This window comes from Pongo pygmaeus, chromosome 18 (genome assembly GCF_028885625.2).
Source record: "Pongo pygmaeus isolate AG05252 chromosome 18, NHGRI_mPonPyg2-v2.0_pri, whole genome shotgun sequence".
Classification (NCBI taxonomy): domain Eukaryota; kingdom Metazoa; phylum Chordata; class Mammalia; order Primates; family Hominidae; genus Pongo; species Pongo pygmaeus.
This window is the reverse complement of record NC_072391.2, coordinates 55,653,977-55,676,556: the sequence shown is the minus strand read 5'-3', so window position 1 is coordinate 55,676,556 and position 22,580 is coordinate 55,653,977. Positions and strand designations below refer to the sequence as shown.

The 22,580-nt window shown below is 49.8% G+C and overlaps 3 protein-coding genes across 34 annotated transcripts in view; 1 reads left to right on the top strand and 2 right to left on the bottom strand.

Moving 5' to 3' along the window:
• Window positions 1-7,178, top strand: part of CNOT1 (CCR4-NOT transcription complex subunit 1) — a 110,406-nt gene extending 103,228 nt beyond the window's left edge. For all 12 annotated transcript variants that reach the window (XM_054455116.2, XM_054455114.2, XM_054455115.2 and 9 more), the window contains 5 exons: window positions 905-1,054; window positions 1,678-1,858; window positions 3,538-3,670; window positions 5,803-5,937; window positions 6,084-7,178. In XM_054455116.2, the coding sequence (XP_054311091.1) occupies window positions 905-1,054; window positions 1,678-1,858; window positions 3,538-3,670; window positions 5,803-5,937; window positions 6,084-6,162 (678 nt within the window). In that variant the 3' untranslated portion in view covers window positions 6,163-7,178. The remainder of the gene's footprint in view (window positions 1-904; window positions 1,055-1,677; window positions 1,859-3,537; window positions 3,671-5,802; window positions 5,938-6,083) is intronic.
• SETD6 (SET domain containing 6, protein lysine methyltransferase) lies at window positions 6,589-11,678 on the bottom strand. 2 transcript variants are annotated; one of them, XM_054455123.2, is made up of 9 exons: window positions 11,568-11,678; window positions 11,251-11,340; window positions 11,028-11,172; window positions 10,752-10,893; window positions 10,416-10,610; window positions 10,160-10,280; window positions 8,859-9,039; window positions 8,549-8,691; window positions 6,589-8,368 (listed from the first exon to the last, which is right to left on the bottom strand). In XM_054455123.2, exons 1-9 carry the CDS (start codon window positions 11,592-11,594, stop codon window positions 8,063-8,065), a joined length of 1,350 nt encoding a protein of 449 aa, XP_054311098.1. In that variant the 5' UTR covers window positions 11,595-11,678; the 3' UTR covers window positions 6,589-8,062. The 2 variants fall into 2 exon arrangements, with proteins under 2 accessions (XP_054311098.1, XP_054311097.1); XM_054455122.2 differs by having other exon boundaries at window positions 11,028-11,340; window positions 11,568-11,654.
• A 2,018-nt stretch (window positions 11,679-13,696) lies between these two features.
• The window catches only part of NDRG4 (NDRG family member 4), a 50,087-nt gene continuing 41,203 nt past the window's right edge, over window positions 13,697-22,580 (bottom strand). For 10 of the 20 annotated variants that reach the window (XM_054455142.2, XM_054455138.1, XM_054455131.1 and 7 more), the window contains 11 exons: window positions 22,455-22,515; window positions 20,607-20,693; window positions 20,466-20,522; window positions 20,059-20,162; window positions 19,215-19,271; window positions 19,080-19,131; window positions 18,068-18,115; window positions 17,889-17,924; window positions 17,726-17,777; window positions 16,417-16,455; window positions 13,697-15,680 (listed from right to left, as the gene is read on the bottom strand). In XM_054455142.2, coding sequence (XP_054311117.1) covers window positions 15,526-15,680; window positions 16,417-16,455; window positions 17,726-17,777; window positions 17,889-17,924; window positions 18,068-18,115; window positions 19,080-19,131; window positions 19,215-19,271; window positions 20,059-20,162; window positions 20,466-20,522; window positions 20,607-20,693; window positions 22,455-22,515 — 748 coding nt within the window. In that variant the 3' untranslated portion in view covers window positions 13,697-15,525. The remainder of the gene's footprint in view (window positions 15,681-16,416; window positions 16,456-17,725; window positions 17,778-17,888; window positions 17,925-18,067; window positions 18,116-19,079; window positions 19,132-19,214; window positions 19,272-20,058; window positions 20,163-20,465; window positions 20,523-20,606; window positions 20,694-22,454; window positions 22,516-22,580) is intronic. The other 10 variants (XM_054455140.2, XM_054455135.2, XM_054455133.2 and 7 more) reach the window with 1 other exon arrangement.

Genomic DNA, 22,580 nt, shown 5'->3' with positions numbered 1-22,580 from the left:
TGGCTACTATAGTTTGTTTAAGAGACAGGGGTCTCGTTGTGTTGCCCAGGCTGAAGGGCAGTGACTATTCACAGGTGTGAACATAGTGCACTTCAGCCTCAGGCTCCTGTGCTCAAGCCATCCTCCTGCCTCAGCCTCCAGAGTAGCTGTTACTAGAGGTGCACACCACTAGAAGTGCCCAGCTATAGTTTAAATGTAGTCTCTACTCTTCCTGACACATGCATTTTTTTTTTTTTTTTTTGAGACGGAGTTTTGTTCTTGTTGCCCAGGCTGGAGCACAATGGCGCAATCTCTGGCTCACTGCAACGTCTGCCTCCAGGGTTCAAGCGATTCTCCTGCCTCAGACTCCCAAGCAGCTGGGATTACAGGCACCACACCCAGCTAATTTTGTATTTTCAGCAGAGATGGGGTTTCTCCATGTTGGTCAGGGTGGTCTTGAACTCCCAACCTCAGGTGATCCGCCTGCCTCTGCCTCCCAAAGTGCTGGGTTTACAGGCGTGAGCCACTGTGCCCGGCTTCATTTTTTTTTTTTAAAAGAGTAAGTGTGATGTCTGGTCTTGCTGGGGCTTCTTTTCAAAGACTCTTGGTGAGTGAGGAATCTTATTCCGGATTATTATTTTGAAATCCAAGTCCAGGAAAAATCAGTTAGTTGTGCAAATTAGACCTTTGCCCAAAAGGTGTCTTGCCTCTGGGAAGGAAATACATTATAGAGTGAGAAATTTTTATCATTTTGTACCAAGATTCTTCTAAAGAAAGACTGATTAATAAAATGTGGCAGCTGTGCTCTTCAAGGCATTTATAGTGTATATAGTTTTAGAAAAACAGTCCCACCACTTTTTAGCATAGATGTAATTTACTAATAAAAATGATTCTGCTTGTGATTCTTGCATTTTATCTGTGGCAGGTGGACATGTTGAGTGAAATTAACATTGCTCCCCGGATTCTCACCAATTTCACTGGAGTAATGCCACCTCAGTTCAAAAAGGATTTGGATTCCTATCTTAAAACTCGATCACCAGTCACTTTTCTGTCTGATCTGCGCAGCAACCTACAGGTTAATTGGTTTGGCTTAAAACTCAGCTATGTCTTCCATATAAAGCACTTTCTATGTATGGTCCTGTGTGTGGTCCATTTGGGAGTTAGTCTTTTATTGTCACTTCCATCAACTGGGTGAGGCTGATTAACTGGATTTACGTATTTTACTAGTTCATTTCATCAGTGATATTTTGCTACAGCTTTGGACAAGACAGCACTATAAGAGTAGACCACAGACAGTCATTAGCTGTTGGTACTCCTAGGATTTTTCTGAATACCTGGATGCTGATTTACATTTCTCTATAGGATATTTTGAAAGTTATATATTTACAATCTGTATATGCCATGCAACTACAACTTTCTCTCCAAATCTTTAATTGACACAGTGCATATTTTGATTTTATAAACTTTAGAGCTGTGCCTTGAGCTTTGGCTTCCTGAGGGAAATCACATTTCTCTTACTGATACAACCACCTTTGGAGCATCTGTGTATTTGTTAAATAACCTCACGAATTCAAGCAGGTGAATCACAATAAATGTTTGGCCTTTCCATGAAGGTGTAAGAAGGGTTTAGAAATACTGGTGCTAGAATTGGTCCTCTGTAGGAGTAAGCATAAGGAGTTCTGTTTTGCTCATTTTAAGGTATCCAATGAACCTGGGAATCGCTACAACCTCCAGCTCATCAATGCACTGGTGCTCTATGTCGGGACTCAGGCCATTGCGCACATCCACAACAAGGGCAGCACACCTTCAATGAGCACCATCACTCACTCAGCACACATGGATATCTTCCAGAATTTGGCTGTGGACTTGGACACTGAGGGTGAGTGAAGCCTACCAGTTTTCAGAGTAGAGTTCTCTGTGCTTTTTGCTACAATCTGATCACAAAAATGTAAAAATGCTTCCAGCCACAATAGTGATGGAATGTTCTGTCAGTATATTTATTCACAGGTCTAGCCGATTATTTTATCTTTAATTGGACATTATCTGCTCAGTGCAGAAAATACAAAAAAGCATAAAGGAAAGAATTATCCAGAATCGTGCAGTATCAGTTTTGGTGTATGTGACTGAAGTTTTTTAGTGTGAAAATAAACTTAAAGTCCCTTTAAACATAGCCTCTTGTTACATTGTTTTGTTAGGCTGCCTTATATAAGCATTTTTATTGGTGCCTGTTTGGCAGGCATCTTGTTAAATGTTCGTGTATAAAGATTAATGAATAGGACTCTCCTGTTCTGCAAAAAGCTCACAGTATAACTCCTGTTGCAGGTTGCAGCTTTTCTGCTTGAGCTACATTTCTTTTGGTCCTCTATATTTATCGTATATAATAGAGACCCCAGTTAGGTGCTAACCAGTTGTACAGTCCTGTCTAGTTTTGCATACATATATTTTAGGGGGACACTACTCTTTAACTTTGCTATTGATTCTTGAGAGATGAATTAATGTTGTATATATGCTGCATGCCTATATGTGGGATGGATTTAAGACAGCTTAAATTCAAGATATAACAACATTGAATACCATCACATCCAAGAGCTCGGCAGTAAAAGGACGGCAGCCTTTAGAGAAACGTGTCACTGTGACAGACTCACAAACACGAATAATGTCAAGCAGAGGCAAACAACCAAACCCAGTTAAGATAATACTTATTCCAATGTAGTTTAGACTAATCAAAATGTGGGCTGGGTACCCTTAGGGTGTCAAGACCTTTTTTGGAGGGCTGTGAGGTCAAAACTTTTTTTTTTTTTTTTTTTGCAATAGAGTCTTGCTCTCTCACCCAGGCTGGAAGGCAGTGGCGCAATATCGGCTCACCATAACTTCCGCTTCAGGGGTTCAAGCGATTCTCCTGCCTCAGCCTCCCGAGGAGCTGGGATTACAGGCATGCGCCACCATGCCCAGCTAATTTTTTTGTATTTTTAGTAGAGATGGGGTTTCACCATGTTGGCCACGCTGGTCTTGAACCCCTGACCTCAAGTGATCCACTTGCCTCAGCCTCCCAAAGTGCTGGGATTATAGGCGTGAGCCACCATGCCCGGCCCAAAACTGTTTTCATCATAAAACAACATTTACATTTTTGGGTCTATTCTGTCATGAGTGTACAGTTGAATTTCTCAGAGGTTACATGAAATATACTGTAACAAGTTGAACACAGAAGCAGAAATGAGAATCCAGCTGTCTTTTATTAAGCAAGACTTAGAGATCTGCAAAATGTAGAAAGACTTAGTGATGAGTGTCACCAGAAAATAGTTCATGTTTCTTATATTAGCATATAGTGGGTCTGTTTTTAAAAATGAATAAATATTTTTAAAATCTAATTTCTAATGTGGAAAATACTGAAATAAAACACACAGAAATGAGAACTCTTTGGGGTCCCGAGAACCACTGCTTTACACCAAAGATTAATTTAAAAGCCTCTGTCAGAAACCCAAACCCTAGCCAGTTCGAACTGTCTTCCCATGTTGACCTTTCAGACTAAGTCCTAAGTCAAGGTTTCTTAATTTCTAGGTCGCTATCTCTTTTTGAATGCAATTGCAAATCAGCTCCGGTACCCAAATAGCCACACTCACTACTTCAGTTGCACCATGCTGTACCTTTTTGCAGAGGCCAATACGGAAGCCATCCAAGAACAGATCACAAGGTAAGAGAGCAGCTTAGTTTTTAAATGCTTCAAAAGGGTCTCCTTCCTTTCATCTTTTTTTTTCTCTCTTCTCTATGCTTTCAGTGTTCAGTGAAAATCCGTTTGGTTGGGTTTTTTTGTTTTTTTTCGAGATGGAGTGTTGCTCTGTCACTCAGTCTGGAGTACAGTGGCGCCATCTTGGCTCACTGCAACTTCCACCTCCTGGGTTCAAGTGATTCTCGTGCCTTAGCCTCTCAAGTAGCTGGGATTACAGGCACCTGCCACCACGCCCAGCTAATTTTTGTATTTTAGTAGAGACGGGGTTTCACCATGTTGGCCAGGCTGGTCTTGAACTCCTGACCTCAAGTGATCCGCCTGCCTCAGCCTCCCAAAGTGCTGGGATTACAGGCATGAGCCACCGCACCTGGCCTTCAGTGAAAATCTTTTACATGTCCAATAATGTGTTAAATGTGGGATACAATTGTGAGCAAAATGGATGGTTCCTGCCCTCTTAATATTCATTCTGATGGACATGTATCACAAGTAGGGAATTAAAAATCGCAATCATGGCTTAAATGAAAAGTAGTTTACTCCACAAGGCACATTTTGATTAAAGGTCAGGAGTTTCTCTGAGGTGGTGGTGATAACCAGTCCTAAATCATGCAGGCCTATGAAGTCTATGTTAAGGGACTTGGACTTTTCCTCATCACCTCTGGGTTGAAAGCAGTAGCAATAACAGGATCATACTTGCATTTTCCTAACAATAGTTAGGAATCTGTTGCCAGATTGCCTAGACTACATATAGTATTAGAAAGATTGTGATATACACACACACACACACATACACTTTAAAAATTGGACCAGACTCTTAAAACTTGTTCATTTGCTTAATTAAATAGTACCTATGGTGCTAAATATGGTATTCCTTTGATTTGTATACTAAAATTTAATATCAGATGCTTAGATGATGATGTTCCATTTTGTTTATATAAAGCTGCAGTAAGTCTCCTTGGACTTGTAATCTTTGTTATGCTTCATGTACAGTTGGTACGTGAAAGGATATAAAGTTAAGCCAAAGCTTACTGGCATTCAGAAAAATTTTACCAATTTACATATGAACTAGCAATGTTAGCTTTTTTTTTTTTTTTTGAGACAGTCTTGCTTTGTCGCCCAGGCTGGAGTGCAGTGGCTCAATGTGAGCTCACTACAACCTCTGCCTCCTGGGTTCAAGCAGTTCTCTGCCCCAGCCTCCCGAGTAGCTGGGATTACAGGCACCCGCCACCACCTCCAGCTAATTTTTTGTATTTTTAGTAGAGATGGGGGTGTCACCATCTTGGCAAGGCTGGTCTTGAACTCCTGACCTCGTGATCCACCCGTCTTGGCCTCCCAGAGTGCTGGGATTACAGGCGTGAGTCACCGTGCCCAGCCTGCAGTGTCAGAATTCTTAATTCTTAGTTTCTATTTCCTTATTTTCCATTGAGAGTGGGCTTGCTTATTTATTTATTTATTTAATTTATCTTGCGACAGGGTCTCACTCTGTCGCCCAGGCTGGAGTGCAGTGGCACGATCTCGGCTCACCGCAACCTCCACCTACTGGGTTCAAGCGATTCTCCTGCCTCAGCGTCCGACTGCTGGGATTACAGGCATGCAGTCACCATGTCTGACTAATTTTTATATTTGTAGCAGAGACGGGGTTTCACCATGTTGGCCAGGCTGGTCTCGAACTCCTGACCTCAGGTGATCCACCTGCCTTGGCCTCCCAAAGTGCTGGATTACAGGCATGAGCCACTGTGCCTGGCCTGGGAGCTCATTCCGGAAATTACTGCTTTTTGTACTAACTTTGTGTGCCATGTACTCTGGGCTTTATGTGGCTTCCTCTCCCTGATCACCCCTTATTCTGAACAGCTGTGAGGCAGATACCATTATCTGCACTTTACATTAATACTTAGTCTTCTAGGGCTAAGAGCAGGGTTCAAACCCAGGTATCCCAACCTGTGCTATTTGGAGTATATTAATCCACCTGTCTTTACTAAAGGTGAGAACTTTTGCATGTGGTTCAATAATCGGAGAAGTTAGAAAAAAAAGGTAATGGAAGAATAATCATGAATTTGTATGCTTCTCTCCATTAACTAGCTCTTTCTCACTTTTTCCAGAGTTCTCTTGGAACGGTTGATTGTAAATAGGCCACATCCTTGGGGTCTTCTTATTACCTTCATTGAGCTGATTAAAAACCCAGCGTTTAAGTTCTGGAACCATGAATTTGTACACTGTGCCCCAGAAATCGAAAAGTGAGTTCAAAGTAATTTTTAATTGTCTAGGAATGAGACTGGAGACTGAAAACCGTCTGTCTCTAGGTTGGGTCAGCTGAATGAGATGCAAGGTATTGTTAGGCCTACTCTTTAATCACAGATTTGTAACTGTCTTCATCCTTCAGGTTATTCCAGTCGGTCGCACAGTGCTGCATGGGACAGAAGCAGGCCCAGCAAGTAATGGAAGGGACAGGTGCCAGTTAGACGAAACTGCATCTCTGTTGTACGTGTGTCAGTCTAGAGGTCTCACTGCACCGAGTTCATAAACTGACTGAAGAATCCTTTCAGCTCTTCCTGACTTTCCCAGCCCTTTGGTTTGCGGGTATCTGCCCCAACTACTGTTGGGATCAGCCTCCTGTCTTATGTGGGCACGTTCCAAAGTTTAAATGCATTTTTTTGACTCTTGGCCAAAATTTAGAAGATGCTGTGAATATCATTTTGAACTTGTGTAAATACATGAAAGAGAAAACCTTTGTCTGGAACTTCTTGGCTTTGTGCAAGCTGTGTCCAAGGCAAGTACATAAACTGGTACCTTGTAGTAAAGAGGCAGCTGATGCCATGCACTTGTCTGAGGGCATAGCTCCATGTCTTCTGACATTCCTGGTGTCCCAAAGAATAGCAAAAAGCCAGTTTGAATATTATGTAACTTATTTTTTTAATGTGGACAGGGGACCTTGAAAATCACTAAGTTATTAAAAATATGGATGTGCTAGAATTGGATATGTCCAGGAACATGGGAAGGGCTCACTATTGGAATCCCATGAGTTTCTGTTTTGTCTCTACCCAAACATATTCCAAAGCTGACTGCATTTGTACCATCTTATTTCTTTTGGGGATTATACACCTCAGCCACATGAGATGGGGGTCAGCTCTTTATATAAAGGGAAACCAGACCAGGCCTAAAGCCCACCCCGTACCCTCACCCCCACAATCCTCTCCTGAAACTTAAAAACAGTGGGAATATAGGAAAGAGAACCAAATCTCTTAGAACCAAATCTCTTAATTGTTCTCCCCCATTACCCCACTGAATAGCCATACAGGCTAAGCCGAATAATGACAAAGTTGAAAGGACCAATACAGCCCCTTTTATAAGGATTTTGAATGTTTTGCAAATGTGTTGGTCCCTGTGTTGTATTTTGTAGCCCTTTCCTGGGCTTCAGCTCCCCTACTTCTTGTATGTGTATGCATACTGTAGCTAACCATTAAAGTCATGACACACACACGAGTCCACTGTGCCTTTCTCAGTAGCAGCAGCCAGTGCTGGTGGTGAGGAGGAAAAGTGGACAATCCAGCCTTGCAGACCTTGGGGCCACGGGGAACCACCAACTTCTTGCTGAATGATAGGTCATTCCTACTACTAAGCTGGCATGTTTAAGGAAATTGTATTTTTCTTCCTATTTCAACACTGGACAATTGCTGGAGCAGGTTTATCTGGTTAAGCTGAGTTTAAAATGCCCAGTTTTAATATCCTTTACCTCCAGGTATTTTTTTTTTTTTTTAAGAAAATGAGTAGATACGTATTTTAAAACTTAACCCACTTAAAATTTGCCTTACCTTTCATGACTGTCAAATTTTACGGCCAGAGAGGACAAAACAGTTCAAAATTAAATAATTGAAGTCCTCCTTGAGTGATGTCTTAGGAGTTTATTCCCTGAGGGGTGGTTTGTGCCATCTAGACTGAACTTCGGGTAACTATCCAGTACCAGTTACACAGCTTATTAAATCCAGAGTCTTTTAAATACAGGTTAAGTGACTTCCTCAAACTAAACTTAGATTTAAACCAGGGGTCTACCTCCAAAGTCTATTATTAAATGCTGAAACACAAGACCTATTACTACCATATTTCCACTAGCTTTGGTTAAAACTGAGAATAGAACAGCTGTAACATGTTTTTAAGTAACAATTAGCAGTGATTCCCAAGTCTGCTGTTCTCAGTCCTAAAACACATCACCCTTACCTCAGTTAATCCTAGCACACCACCTTTGCTACTTTTCCTCTTGGCGTTTAATAAGAAAAAGATCCAAATTTTCCTTTTTCAAACATCAATGAATATTAGCTTAGAATAAAGTTCTTATTGCTATTCCTTCAGGGAACAGGGAAACTGCTACCTTGTCAGTTCCAACAACTGATGTAAGATCATCTTCTGACCATAGCGAACCTGTAAGGCTTGCTGTTCCCTCCAGCTGAGTTTGGCATAGACTTCCTTATTACTGAGTAAACCTTGGTCAGTTTTTAAGTCTGTGGCATAGGTCTGCAAAGTCAGTAGAACACTGTTTCGAAGCAGCTGTCTCCACGATGCTTTGAGCTTGGGAATATTTGTGATCGTCAGGCTGCCCTCTTCCCTTTTATCATCTCCCCCTCCATCCTGGTCTTTAAGCTCTCTGAACTCCTCAGCAGGCATGCACAGTACCTAGAAGCAACCACAGAGCTCTTTAATTACATATATTACTTTTGTACTTCTGAAATGATTCAGGAGACTAAACCCATCTTAGCATTTATTAAAAATCCCACATTTCCTCTCTCATCTTCTGGCTATTTTGCTTTAAATACTTAGATTATCAGCATTAAATCGCCATTTTCAGCCCTTTACCTTTAGTGTGGTGGTCAGCTCCTCTTCAGTCAGCACCTCCTCCCTCCCTATCACAAAGGCTCCCTCTTCCCCTACCATCTCCAGTTTGCATAGGAAATTCCAGCGCTCGTACACTAGGAGCCTTTCAGCTTCAGTTTTTGTTCCTGTAGATGAAACAGCAATGTGAAAGTCTCAGTACACCCAAGGGTTCATTTCTTCTTTAGTCTGCCACCGTCTACAAAGTCAACTGCTATTTAGCAAAGCTATTTAACCTGAGGCATGGGTATAGACACACCATCAGTGTCAAATATTGAGTTAATGATACACTCACCCTGTAATGCTGCCTCACGAACTGTCACCATCTGAATGTCAGCTGTGTCATCTGTGTTGTCAGGATATGGTTCAACAAAACCGTACATATGAATCAGTTGCCAGTTAGCCATTTGCCCATAAGTGTTGAAAATCTCATGGCCTTTAGGAATGGGCTGAGTGGCTACCATCCGAAGACAATTCTGAGATGAAAGGGAGAAGCTGGGGCCATGCCTTTCACAGGCCAGCCCCATGAAGATTATTTCCACTTAAGAAGAGCCTTCAGCAGGTGTAGTTCAGTCATGGGACTGATGCTGTTAACTACCAAAGTTCTACCTTTAGTTCCTGTTAGACCCTAAACTGTGAAACAAAAAAGAGTTAGGCTAACTTTAAAAGGCCAGCTTCATGTTTAACTGGGTGGATTTCTGCACAGTCCTCTTCAGCACTTAAAAAGTTACTAGCTTTAAAAATGAAATTTTCGGCTGGGCGCGGTGGCTCACACCTGTAATCCCAGCACTTTGGGAGGCCAAAGTGGGCGGATCACCTGAGGTCAGGAGTTCAAGACCAGCCTGGCCAACATGGCGAAACCCCGTCCCTACTAAAAAATACAAAAATTAGCCGGGCATGGTGGCAGGAGCCTGTAATTCCAGCTACTCAGGAGGCTGAGGCAGGGAGAATTGCTTGAACCCAGGAGGTGGAAGTTGCAGTGAGCCGAGATCACGCCACTGCACTCCAGCTTGGGCGACACAGTGAGACTCTGCCTCGGGGAAAAAAAATGGAACTTTCGCAGATCAAAGTGGGAAAGGAAAATGGAGGCAAGGATTAAGAAATAACCATACTTATTAATTTCTGATCCTATAAATGCGTCATCTTTTCAGGCTACTTTCTATATAGAATAGAGCTAGTATAAACACAGCTTTATATCAGTTCTAGGATCGTCTTAGACCTCTGGCCTGTGAATGTCCTCATCCCTCCAAAACGCGGAGACTATCACTGTTCCAGGCTGCTATCCACAGAGCCACACACAGTCTGGGCTCACTGATGTGATCAGCCAGAAGGGAATGAAACATGGCTATGCAGACCACTCAATGTCTAGCACTAAATAAATGATGGTAGTATAGTTTATCAGAGGATTAACTACAACCTGCTTTGAGGACTTTAAAATGTTTCGCATTCAAATGATTCTACAGTAATATGCATACTAAAAGGACATACAGGAGCTGATTTCACCTACTCATTTTGTAGCACTAGTAAGAGAATGGAGCCTAAGACACAATGGCTTGAATCATGCTCAATCAGTGCACCAATAAGAACTCCACTCACCGCAGAGTATTCTAGATTGGCGTTGTGATTGGCTAAGTGGTTTAGTATGTCTGCAGCAGGCACCATCACGGGGGAGTTGGGCTCCTTTTCATCCTCCTCTTCCTCCAGTGGTTCCTGAAAACTGCCATTGACAGAACTTGGCTAAGGCCCTGTCTTGGGTGAGGGACTGGGGGTGGATTTCACTGTTTTTCCCCTTTTGTCCCTCTATAGAGTTGTAAAGAAAGGGGTTCCGTCCTCAGAGGCCCCACCCACTGACCTATAGGCCATCACAAGGGCCACGAGCTGGCGGTAGAGTTCTAGGGAGCGAACCCTGAGGCTGAAGAGATCGGGGTGGGCTTCCATGAAGGGCAGCACGATGGACTGGTACTCGCTGCGGATGTTGGCCAAATCCTTCTCCACGGCCTCAGGTACGCCTGTGCCCTGCAGCAGGCACCGGCGCTCCTCCTCTGGCCTGCAGGGACACCCACACCCAGGTTCCCTTCATTCCTTCACACACTTTACTGGGCAGGACTGGTGCAGGGGCGGGGGGTGGGGAAACTTCTTGCAGCAGGCTACGGTGCAGGCGCTCCCCAACCCCTCCCAAGGCTCTCACCAGAACATGGGGTGCTCCAAGCGGCCCAGCTCGGGCCAGAGCGCAAAGTAGGGCCTCCAGCGTGAGGCCGGGGCCTGCAGCTCGTGGAGCAGCGCCAGCAGCAGTGGCACCCAGCCCGACTGGCTCTGCAGCGCAACTCGCTCTGAGGGAGACACAGGTGTGAGCGCCCCGGCGCGGCCTCGCGGGCCCGCCCCGCCCCGCCCCGCCCCGCCCCGCCCCGCCTCGCCTCGCCTCGCCCCGCCCCGCCTCAGCGCCCTAGCCCGCCGCCGTGCCCACCTCGCTCCAGCAGGCCGCCGATGGAGCAGGTGTGCTGCGACAGGAGCGCGGCCCGCGGCACCATGAACAGCAGCTCTCCGGCCTGCACGCTCTCCCGGGCCACCATGCCGTAGCCGGCCACCGTGCCCTGCCGGCTGACCGCCACCTGAACAGGAGGAGGGCTGGTCAGGGCAGTCCGCGCCCCGCCGCGGGTCCTCGCCCGCCCGCTCGCTCGCTCGCTCACCTTGGGACTCAGCTCCAGCCCCACCCGCAGGCACCAGCTCAGGAAGCCTGCCACAGGATCCGGGTCGCCGCCGTCCACGGGCCCCGCCACCTGAGATAAGTGCGCGCAGTGACCAGGTCCGGCCCCCAGAGAGGCCGCTGGGAACTGCAGGAGACCGCGGCGCGCGCGCAGAACGGGCTTTGGGTGGAAGAGGGGACGAGCGGAGAGGGGGCGCGGGACCCGCGGGAGGGAGCGGAGGGGGCGCAGGCGGACGGTTCTGCGGGCGTTGGAGGGGTGAGGCGCGGAGGAAAAGGCTGGACCCCGCGCCCGCCACTCACCCGTGGACGCTTCGCTTGGGTCGCCATGGTCCAAGAGCGCGCTTCCCGGCGGTCCGGCGCACCGCGCGGTCACTTCCGGCGTCTCTGGCCCCGCCCCGGCGCCGGAACCACGTGGTGCCTGTTTTGGCGTCCACGCTGCAGACTGGCCGGAGTTAGAGCGGGCTGGAATCGTTCCTCCTGAAGACATCTTGAGTCCAGGATCTCCAATTGCACTCACGCGCTCCGAGTGCAGAAGGAGAGTCCCGTGCCGCTTGGCGCCTGGTTCTGAGCCAGGTACAGCCCTGGCCTTTGGTCTCTCCCCGAGGGCTGAGGCTTCTTGCGGTCTGGGTGCAAGAACAAAATACGGTTTCTGGATCGGAAGCCGAGGGTCTGGTGGCCGGCCGGTGGTGAGCGACGCAACTGGGCGGCGAGCGACCTCCTGATCTCGACCCCTTGTTGCCGATGGCCATGGAACCGTTTTACTGGTGGTATTCGTTCAGAGCAGTTTTCGTGTGTGTTTCGGAGTGGCGTGGCCTAGAGGGCTCCTGGATCTAGAATAGATCCTCTCTGCCCTTATTTGCCAGTACATCCTCGTTTTTAATCTACTGCATAGCACGTGGTGGGTTTTATTAGCTGACATAGTAGGGACTCAATATCTACCTATTGGGTAAATAAATGAATAAAACAAATGGTGGCTAAACCTGGGGAAGTAGCATACTGTTAAATTTAAGAAAACGAGGCTGTGCATATAGAGGTTACAGGAATGGGTTTTGAAGCCAAGCAACGCCGGAGCTCAACACTCAGTTTGTTTTTTTCCTTTTTTTTTTTTTTTTTTTTGGCTCGTTGGGGAGACGGAGTCTCGCTGTGTCGCCCAGGCTGGAGTGCAGTGGTGCGATCTCGGCTCACTGCAACCTCCACCTCCCGGGTTCAAGCAATTCCCCTGCCTCAGCCTCCCAAGTAGCTGGGACTACAGGTGTACGCTGCCATGCCCAGCTAAATTTTTGTGTTTATTTTTAGTAGAGTCGGGGTTTCACCGTGTTGCCCAGGCTGGTCTCGAACTCCTGAGCTCAGGCAATCCGCCCGCCTCGGCCTCCCAAAGTGCTAGGATTACAGGCGTGAGCCACCGCGCCCGGCCTGGTCTGTTATTCAGGGAAATCCTTTTTCCTGAACCTTAGTCTCCTCACCTGCGAAACTAAGATAATACCTACTCTGTAGAATTAATGTAAGGATTGGTATGTTGACTAAAGAAAAAATATTAAGCTTTTAAATAATTAAAATTAGTTTTATTTAGAAGCCTTATTGAGGACGATAGACTGAGGCCTGTAGCCCAGGAGTAATCTTGTGAGGCTGCTCTAACACGGTGTTTTAGTTTAGGTTATACATAGGTGAAGATTTCGTATGTGTAAAATCATATCAAAGTTTAGGGATATCTGGTTATAGATTGCAGAAGTATAATCATTAACCCTGTCAGACATGATCGTATGTTTAGGAGAAGGCAAAGAGTAGGTCATTTATCTTTGAAGGAATGTAGTGACTCAAGCAAGAGATTTGGAGGGCAGGGGTGTTTTGTTTTGTCTTTAAGGCATTTTTTTCTAGAGAGCTGTATTTTGTTTTTTTTGTTTTATTTTGAGACAGAGTCTTGCTCTGTCACCCAGGCTGGAGTGCAGTGGCACGATCTCCGCTCACTACCACCTCTGCCTCCCGGGTTCAAGCAGTTCTCCTGCCTCAGCCTCCCGAGTAGCTGGTATTACAGGCACGCGCCACCACGCTCAGCTAATTTTTGTATTTTTAGTAGAGATGGGGTTTCACCATGTTGCCCAGGCTGGTCTCGAACTGCTGGCCTCAAGTGATCTGCCCGCCTCAGCCTTCCAAAGTGCTGACATTACAGGCTTGAGCCACCGTGCCTGGCTGAGGAGAGCTGTATTTTGTCACAGAGTCGGGAGAAATGAGCACATAAGGCTTTTAATGTTTGTCACATTCTCCTCTCACTGGTAAAATAATGTGACATGTACTGGAAATAGAAAGATGGGTGGAGACCATCCTCTCCTAGCACCCTCAACCCAAAACCCAAGCAGCACCAGCAGCCCCTGCCCAAACATTCTGTCTCTCCAAAAGCCTCCCACGATGGGCATGGCATCACCACACTGGAATTCTTCTTAGGTTCTTTATTAGTTTTTCAGCACAGTTAACTCTTTCTACGTTGACTAGAGTTTTGTTTTACATTTTGTCATCTCATGACAGCAGCCACCAGAATACACAAAATTAGGCTCTTTACTTTGTGCGGAGAAGAAAATAATAAACATTAAAAGTTCACCTTGACCAAAGAGACAATCTCTGGAGGAACACCATACATGGGAGGACCCGATGTACACACACACACACATATATATATAATGTATAGATATTTATAGATAGATATATCTGGAAACAGCAAAAAAACAAAATTCCAAGATTTGCAGTGCTATCTACAGTAAGAGGGATGAATTCTACCAGTTTTCAAACAGTCACATTCAGTATTCAGAAGAAGCACATGAGGGGGTAGAACTGGGCAGAAACTAACACGCCACCAGGCTAGTCATGGCTTAAGATTATAGAAGGGGGGTGATGTGTGTAGAGGAAATACGCATATAGGTGTCCTCTCAGCCTCAGAACACCCGCCACAACCCTTCCCCCCTCCACAGCCCTTCATGTTTTCACTGTTCTCTCCCCTCTCTGTTTTGGGGTTTGTGACCATTGATTTAGGGTCCGAGACAAATGGCTCTGGTTTCTGGGCCACAAGATGCTATGGGGTAAGGTGAGTGGTTGGAAAGCATACATCGCAGTCCTGAGCTTCAGGGGACAGCAGGAGGCTGCAGTGTAGGGGAAGCCTTTCTCCTCTACCTGACCCTTGTTCATGTCCAGAACATTCAGCCCCCAGTAAGCCCCAGCCCAGGCGGCTATGGGGGGTGGGACTGTGGAAGCCTCGCTGCCTTGGGCCAGTTGACTAAAACTCTGTCTTCCTTAGTGATGCTTCCGGGACACACTGGCACAGCCTGGCCAGAGCTCTGCCTGAAACACCATACTGCTACTGATGGCGTTGCCCTCTTGGGAACCTGGGGGCAAAAAAGGGGTCTCCAGGAACTCAGCTACCCCTGCCTCTGGCCACCTGCGGGCTCCCAAAGGCAGTCACCACGAAGTTCTCAGGGGCACACACACATCACACATGGGCTCTCTCCTCCTTCTCCCTCACCCCCAGTCAGGTCACTGTGGGGACAGAGGACCAGGCAACTTCTGCCTCGGGGAGGCCTTGGCTCAGAAATGGGACAGGGCCAGGAGATAGCAGAGTGTGGGCTGGAAGGGACAGTCTGTGGGGTTCCTGCCCTCACGGTTCTCCATGTTCTGTCTTCCTTGGGCAGAGAAACCCCTTGACACCCCTGCCTGCCTAGCCCTACAGCACCAGCTGGGCCCAGAGAGCACCAGGAAAGTGGCTGCCTGGTCCGAGCACCCCCTTGTGGCTGTTGTCCAGATGATTGTCACATGTGCTATGAGACAGAAACAGGTGTGCTTGGTGGAGGGTGGGGGAAGGGGTCTCCCAGGGCTCCCACGCCAGTGCCTGAGCTGGCCCCGCACCCACCCTCTCGAAGCCTCTCTCATCTCCAAACATGCCTGCCCGAGGGCTCACCCAGGAATGGCCTGGATCTGTAGCGAATCTCCCTCCCTATGGCCCTGCCCTCCTGTGCCTGGGCCGCAGGGAGTGGGATGAGAGGGGTCAAGTCGGCCAAGTTACCACGGAGAGTGAGATGGGATGAGGAGGAGTGAGCCCCTCAAAACACCCGGAGACTGTTCTGCTGCAGCATCTAAGATAGATCCCCTCATTTTTTTCAAACAGAACCCCATTTCCTCCCCTTTGCCCTCACAAAAATAAACTAAAGGGAACATGAGCCGGCGCAAGGATGGCGGTGGGGCCTCGACGTGGGCGTCGTCAGCGGGATCGCGGGCTTCAACAGGACACCTCCATGGTGTGGTTGACCTGGCCCAGCCCCTCGCTGCTCTCCGAGTGGGTGCAGGCCTGTGGGCGGCTGCCATCCACCGAGCTGGCACTGGTGAGGGATGCAGTGCGGGAGCGTGCCAGGCGGGTCATGCTGGCCGAGGGCACTGTGGACAGAGATAGGATGGGCCTGAGAACTGGCGGGCAGGGCCAGGCGCCTCTGATGGGAAAAGTAGGCTGCAAGCAAAGCGGCTAGCGAACCGTTCCTCGAAGGCACAAAGGGCTCCTCCTGAATCAGGAGGCTGGCGACAGCTGTCTGGCCGGGGGCATGCAGGGCCGGCGACAGTGAGTGGGCCTAGGGGGCTGCGGCCAGCAGCTGACCAGGCAGCCCTGAGCTGGTGCAGGGAGGTGCTGGGTTTCCAGCTGTGCCTCCCTCAAGAGGATGCCAGTGGAGAAGTAGGACTGTTTCTGTAAAGGAGGACACGGAGCGGTGGTCGCATACTGCCCTCAATTCAGACTGTGCCCTAATTCCCTAATTCAGAGTTTCACAAGCAAGACTTGCGGGCAGCAAACTCTACCCTCCTGAACGCTCCTGGCCACCTCTGTGGCTCAGGCAGGGCCAGGCCTGGGCTCTACCTCTAAGGAGGGTCTGTTTCCTATCCCCAGAGCTCTGGAAGCCACACAGCTCATGACAACCTAGAAGCAAGACTACTCTGCAACCCAGCCAACCTAGAGGCCAAGTCTGCAGAAAAGCAAGAATCTGTGGGGTTTCTGAGTTGAACAGGACACAAGAAGGTTCCAAACCACAGCAAGATGCGGCCTGGCTGCAGCACTGCACAGAGGAAGGAGCGGGGGAGGAGGAGGCTGGGTGTCCATGCATCAGGGGAAGGGCTGTGGGGCTACCTGCTCCTCCACTCAGCCTTCGGTCCTTCAAGTATGCAACTAAGAGAGAAGACAGAGCCAGAGAGGGGGTGGGGGTGGGGGAGACACAACACAGTGAAGAGCGTGGTCCGCCGAGGCAAGGGCATTGAGATGAGCCAGAAAGATGGGACAAAGGACAGGCACAGAGAGGCTGGGGGCAGGGCCAGAGGCTCTGGAAGCCCACTCCTGCCTGCCCACCCAGCAGTGGCCCCCAGAAGGATCTCTGGTCCAAGGAAGCCCTGACAGGTGGGGTGCTTATCCCCTCACCATTCTGCTGGGCCTCAGTCTCCTGCATACAGAGTGGGGGAGGCCTGCCCCCTCTGTGCCCCTCTCAGCTTGGGGCTGCCTGGTGGGGTTTCTCCCCAGGACCCTGAGAACGCGTCTCAGCGCCTGACAATGTTCTTCCGTTCACCTCGCAAATGCTTGCTGTGCCCTGATCCCAGACTCTGTGCTCCTACGGAGCCTCCCTGTGGGCCCCAGGGCTCTGCCCTGCTCCAGAGAGCATTCTATTCCTGGGTGTCCTCCCCAGCCTTCCCACAGGCAGCCCTCCTGTTTGCCCTGGAGATAGCAGCTCCAGAGGCTGAAGTCTGGAGGGGAACAAAAAACAAACTGAGAAGAGAAAGTTTGCCTCCTGGCAGTGGGGAGCTGGAGGAACAGGGATGTCTTGGAGGGAAGGGGGAAGTCAAGGAGACACACAAGGGGTGTGTTGTGTGTGTGTGTGTCTGTGTGTGTGTACCTGGTTCCGCCCCAGATCCAGATTTTCAGATCTACCAACCCAGGTTCAGCTGCTTTCAGCTCTCTGAGTGCCAGGCGGCCTCAACTGCCTTCCCTGACCCCAGACTCCAAGCCCACTCCTATGATGCCCCTGGGTGCAGCCACGAGTTGTTTCAAAAGGCCTTCTCAGGTTTCAGAAGCCCTGGGGCGGGTGAGGGGAGTGTGCCTCACCCCCAGACAGGCTTCCCTGGCAGGACGCGGCCCCTGGCCCTGGACCCCCCAGCACGGAGGGAAGAGTCCCTTCCCCCAGTAGGCCCAGCACTGCCGTCAGAACAGGGCACCAAGTCCTCCCTAAGGGCAAAGGGGAGCTGGGCACAGCTTGGGATGCCCAACTTGCAACTCAGGTGGCATCTGTGGGGCCCAGCATCCGGGGCCCAGGTCACATAAAAGTCCTATGCCTATGGGCTCCCTAGTACCACCTGACACCACGTGCCAGCCCTGCAAACAGGACCCCCCACCCCAGCATGCCTGCCCACCAGTCTCTAGGTGGTGTGGGGTGGGGTGGAAATGTACTCACTGTAGCCCATGCCTTGCAGGAAGTATTTGAAGGCTTCAGTCAGCTTCCCTGGCTGCAGAGGGCAGGACAAGCACATGCTTTCATTGGCTGCCTAAGATTAGCAGGGAGGGTAGAGGCTTCCCCCTCCCCATAGATGTAAGGGCAGAAGGGCCAAAAGTCTCACCTGTGTGACCTGGGGCAGCCCTCCAGAGTCTGCCATCTGCAAGGGAGAGAGTGGGGTGACCTGAGCAGGGCCCTCACTCCAGGACAAGCTCCCACCTGGCTGGGACCCCAGGAAAACCCCTCCCTGAGGTTGGGCCCATGCTAAGGAAGCTGGCCCAGGGCTGGGGAAGAAAGCCTCACCTTCAGGAAGGTCGTAGTGGTCGGGTCCAGTTTGGAGTTGCACTCCACCTGGGGACAAGAAGCCAGCTTCAGCAACAGCCCCTTGCCCCTCCCCATCCCCATTGCTAAGGCAGGTTTGATGCCCCAAGCTCGGGGAGGACAGGGGGTGCAGGGAGGCAGAGGGAGTCCCAGCACCTGTGACAGGCTGCTCTTCCCAGGCTTTCTTCTCCCAGGGCTCCCCATGTTCTTGGAGACCAGTTTAACAGCTCCACTGAAGGGCCTGGGACCCTTGAAGCCCACTCACAACTGCTAGGAGTGACAGTCAGGCAAGGGCTGGGCTGCCGTGGTGGGACTGGCCTGGGAAAGCCCCAGTGCCCTCGGCAGTGAGGTGAGGGGTGCCGAGGGTTTGAGAGCGACTGGGTGGAGGGGGCTGGCACAGCCCACCACCCCGCTCTTCCAGGACCTCCCAGTGGGCATGGGAAAGCCTGGTATTTTCAGGGTGCACGGGGCTGCTCTGGGCACTTCTGGACCCTGCAGCTTCCCAGCAGCTCTGTGCTGATGGGGCATCCCAGCCCCAGGCTACCTGCTCCTAGAGTTCCAGCAGGAGAGGTGACACATGGCCCCCAAACATAACAGCTGCAGGTGACGGGGAAAGGGAGACTGTTCCGCTGTATTCGTTAATGATTTATAATGACTTGATCACATTTTAGAAAAAAGATTGTAGGCCCTGGGCCTGAGGTGGGTAGGGACCAAGTTGGGGCTGTGCTGCTGGGGAGGGAAGAGGGGACCTTCTGATGGCCCAGCCCTGGCCCCAGCTCTCCCCATTTCCAGGCCTCCCCAGCCAGAAGGATGGGGGGCTATGCCAGATGTGAGGCTTGGCAAGACTGTGAGAAAGTGGACAAGAAGCCCACCGTCCACTGCTGGCCCTGGAGGCTCCCCTGGGCTGGATCAAGAATTGTCCCTGCTGGGCAGGGGCCAGTGAGCCCCTCACCCCCACCTCCCACCCCCAGTGAGTCCGCAGCCCCTCACTCACCACCCCGTCCTCAGCAGGTGCATTATCCCCAACCACCAGCATCACGGGGCAGCTGCAGATACAGAGGAAAAGGGCTGTCTGGCTGGGTCATGGGGGCAAAGGCGGGGGCAGGCCAGAGGGCCAGGGGCTACTCACCGGAGCGTCTTGGCATTGGGCACTGTTCCAGGCCGGTTAATGTCCAGGTCTCTGCGGCTGTGGGGCAGGGGGAGGGGCAGAGGCAGAGGTGGGCACCCCAGGACAGGATGAGGGGCATCTCAAGCCCAACACTGCCAATTGGTAAAGCAGGGAGGCGTGGACCTGCTCTGCATAAATGAACTAAAGGCTCCCTATGCATGGCTTTTTGGACTCCATAGCACATACCAGGTGGGCTCTCAAATTTTGCTCTCTATTCCCTTCAGAGCCATGTGTACCGCCACCTGTGCTGTGGGAGTTTCTGCTACTGGCCTGTCTCCTGGACCATATGGGATGGCAGGCCCTGGGTCTCTCTATTCTCTATTGTTTTCCTAGCACCATGCACACAGCAGGTGCTTAATATTTGTAGAAGAATGAGAAGGAGGGCAGGTAAGTGAGGGGGCCTGGCCACCTTCCTGCAGGGCAGGGCAGCCCCAAAGGGGGTTCCAAGGAGCATAGCTTGCAAACCACAGGCTCATCTGACCTCTTCCTCATTTTGCAGACGTCAACATCAAGGCTGGGTTACTGGAGTCAGGGATGTCATTAACACCCCCAACACTCCCACGCAGGAAGCTCCCAGGGGAGGAGGAAAAGTGGAAGAGCCCACGGCCCAGAGTCTGAAACCCTGTTCCCCTCTGCCCCTCACAGGGCGTGACCTTGTGCAGGAAATGACCTCCTTTGAGGCCCAATATCGTGCCCATCTACAAACCAGGGCAAGGGTGTTGCCTGCCTGCCTCCCTTAGGGGGCAGTGTGCAAGGGCCCCCACTGGGGTGTGCTGGGTCCCAGGGCTGCTGATCCCACCCGCACCTGTTGTACATGTTCCAGAAGAGCTGCAGGTTGGCCTGGTTCACCACGTTCCCAATCTGCTGCCGGTAGCTCTGCACCAACTCTGTGTTGTTCACCAGCTCCTCCTAGGCCCAGGGGGATGGATGGAGGCATGCAGAGGGGCAGACAGACACAGGGACGCAGGCTTGGAGGGGCCGGCAGATGTCACTGCCAAAGTGGCCCTTGCCCCACTCAGCAGGCAGGGGAGACAGGGTGTGGGCAAGTAGGAGGTGGGGCCTTGGGAGGGGATGTCTGTCTTTCAGATGCCTCAGCATCTGGAGTGAGCCAGGTCAGATGCCAAATACACCCGTCTGCCTCCTCCTACCGAGCCAGCCGGGAGGAGCAAATCCCAGATCGCCCCAGATCTACAGAGGTCCCCGCCCCCTTACCTGGCTGAAGAGGTGGGAGAGCACCGTGTCGGGTAAAGTGCTAGTTAGGCCGGAGAGCTGCAGGGAGCAGGACGCCAGCGTGAGTGCCGCCCCTCACCCCACCCCAGGTACACCCACCCCACCCCCAGTCACCACACACACCTTGGTGGCAGCCCAGTCTATCCAGCCTTTGCCGTTGGGGTCGATGTTCACCAGCACCAGCCCCTCCACCAGGTCGGGGAAGATGAGCTGCAGTAAAAGGGGAAACAAGGCTGGGCGGGGCCAGGATGGCTGCAGACGGCAGAAACGCTCTGTAAAGTCTTCAAGGTGCCGCTGATCAGCCACCCGGCTGCAGCCGGGTCCGTGCATGCACACCCATGTCCAGATGCCCCTGCCTGTCCTCCTCTCACCCAACCCTTCACAGTTCTTGGATTTATTTAGAATCTCTATCATTGTTTCCACCCCTCCATACACACACACACACACACACACACCATTGTTTCCACCCCTCCATATATACACACACACACACACACACACACAAATGCTCTTTCAACAGAATCAGCTCAATATATTTTTGAAGATGGGGCTATTGCAAAATTGAGTATTAAACATCTTAAAATCTTAAGCATGTTGTTTTTTTGCTTTTATAGAAAATGAAGCCCTGGCCAGGCGCCGTGGCTCATGCCCGTAATCCCAGTACTTTGAGAGGCCAAGGCAGGCAGATCACCTGAGGTCAGGCATACGAGACCAGACTAGCTAACATGGTGAAACCCCGTCTCTACTAAAAATACAAAAATTAGCCAGGCGTGGTGGCATGTGCCTGTAATCCCAGCTACTCAGGAGGCTGAGGCAGGAGAATTGCTTGAACCAGCGAGGCGGAGGTTGCAGTGAGCCGAGATCCTGCCACTGCACTCCAGCCTGGATGACAGAGCAAGACTCCATCTCAAAAAAAAAAAAAAAAAGAAAAGAAAATGAAGCCCTCATGATATAAATTAAGAAAAAAAAAACTTTTCGAAACCTGTTTTGCCTTAGGCATTGCAAAAGAGGTATTTTCTCTTCAACTGTTAGACCATGTTTAAAGAAAAACAGCACAGTCACATCAAGCTTGTCTAGGGTGGCAGGGAATGGCCTCCAGTTAACAAAATGATTAAGTGCTGACTGCAACTGGAGTTGAAAATTCTTGGTCATTTCTTTTGAAGTAGGAAATGTCTTGGATCATGAAAAATTAGGTTTTTTTTTTTTTTTTTGCTTGTTTTTAGAGATGAAAAACTTGTGAATTCCTACCCAACAATGATTTTTTTTTTTTTTTTTTTTTTTTGAGACAGTCTTGCTCTGTCACCCAGGCTGGAATGCAGTGGCATGATCTCAGCTCACTGCAAGCTCTGCCTCCTGTGTTCACGCCATTCTCCTGGCTTAGCCTCCTGAGTAGCTGGGACTACAGGTGCCTGCCACCATGCCCGGCTAATTTTTTGTATTTTTAGTAGAGACGGGGTTTCACCGTGTTAGCCAGGATGGTCTCGATCTCCTGACATCGTGATCCGCCCACCTTGGCCTCCCAAAGTGCTGGAATTACAGGTGTGAGCCACCGACAATGAGGTTTTTGAAATGTGCCTTCTTTAAACCTCCCAACCATAATAAAATTTTTTGCTAAAAAAATTATTCATGTTGAAATACCATGGCAATTAGTGAAGGACGATCCTTATTTAGTGGCTAGAGCAGTTAGTTGTATAGTTTGTTGGTACTAGAAATTCTGGTTTGGATAATAGTTTAAGCAAGTTATAGTTTGTAGTCTCTTGAGAAAACTATATGGAGAAAGGAACCTCTTTTTTAAAAAAGTTAATTTCCCTGGAGGAAAAAAGAGGTTTTCTACATAAAGAGGAGGTGGGAGGAGGAGAAGCAAGAGCAGGGACAGTTCCTCAAGGCTGAAGGGTTCCCCCTTGTCCCCACCACTGGGAGATCCCTGGCTTGCCCTGGTATTTGGGGTAATGGGGGCATGGGGAGACTCACTGCAAACTTGGCCAGCACATAGGCTCCGGCGCCCACTCCGATGCCAATCACATACTTGAACCTGGTGCAGAGCAGGCTGGTCACTCTAGGGCTAAGGGTGCCATTTCCCATACATGTCATCCAGAG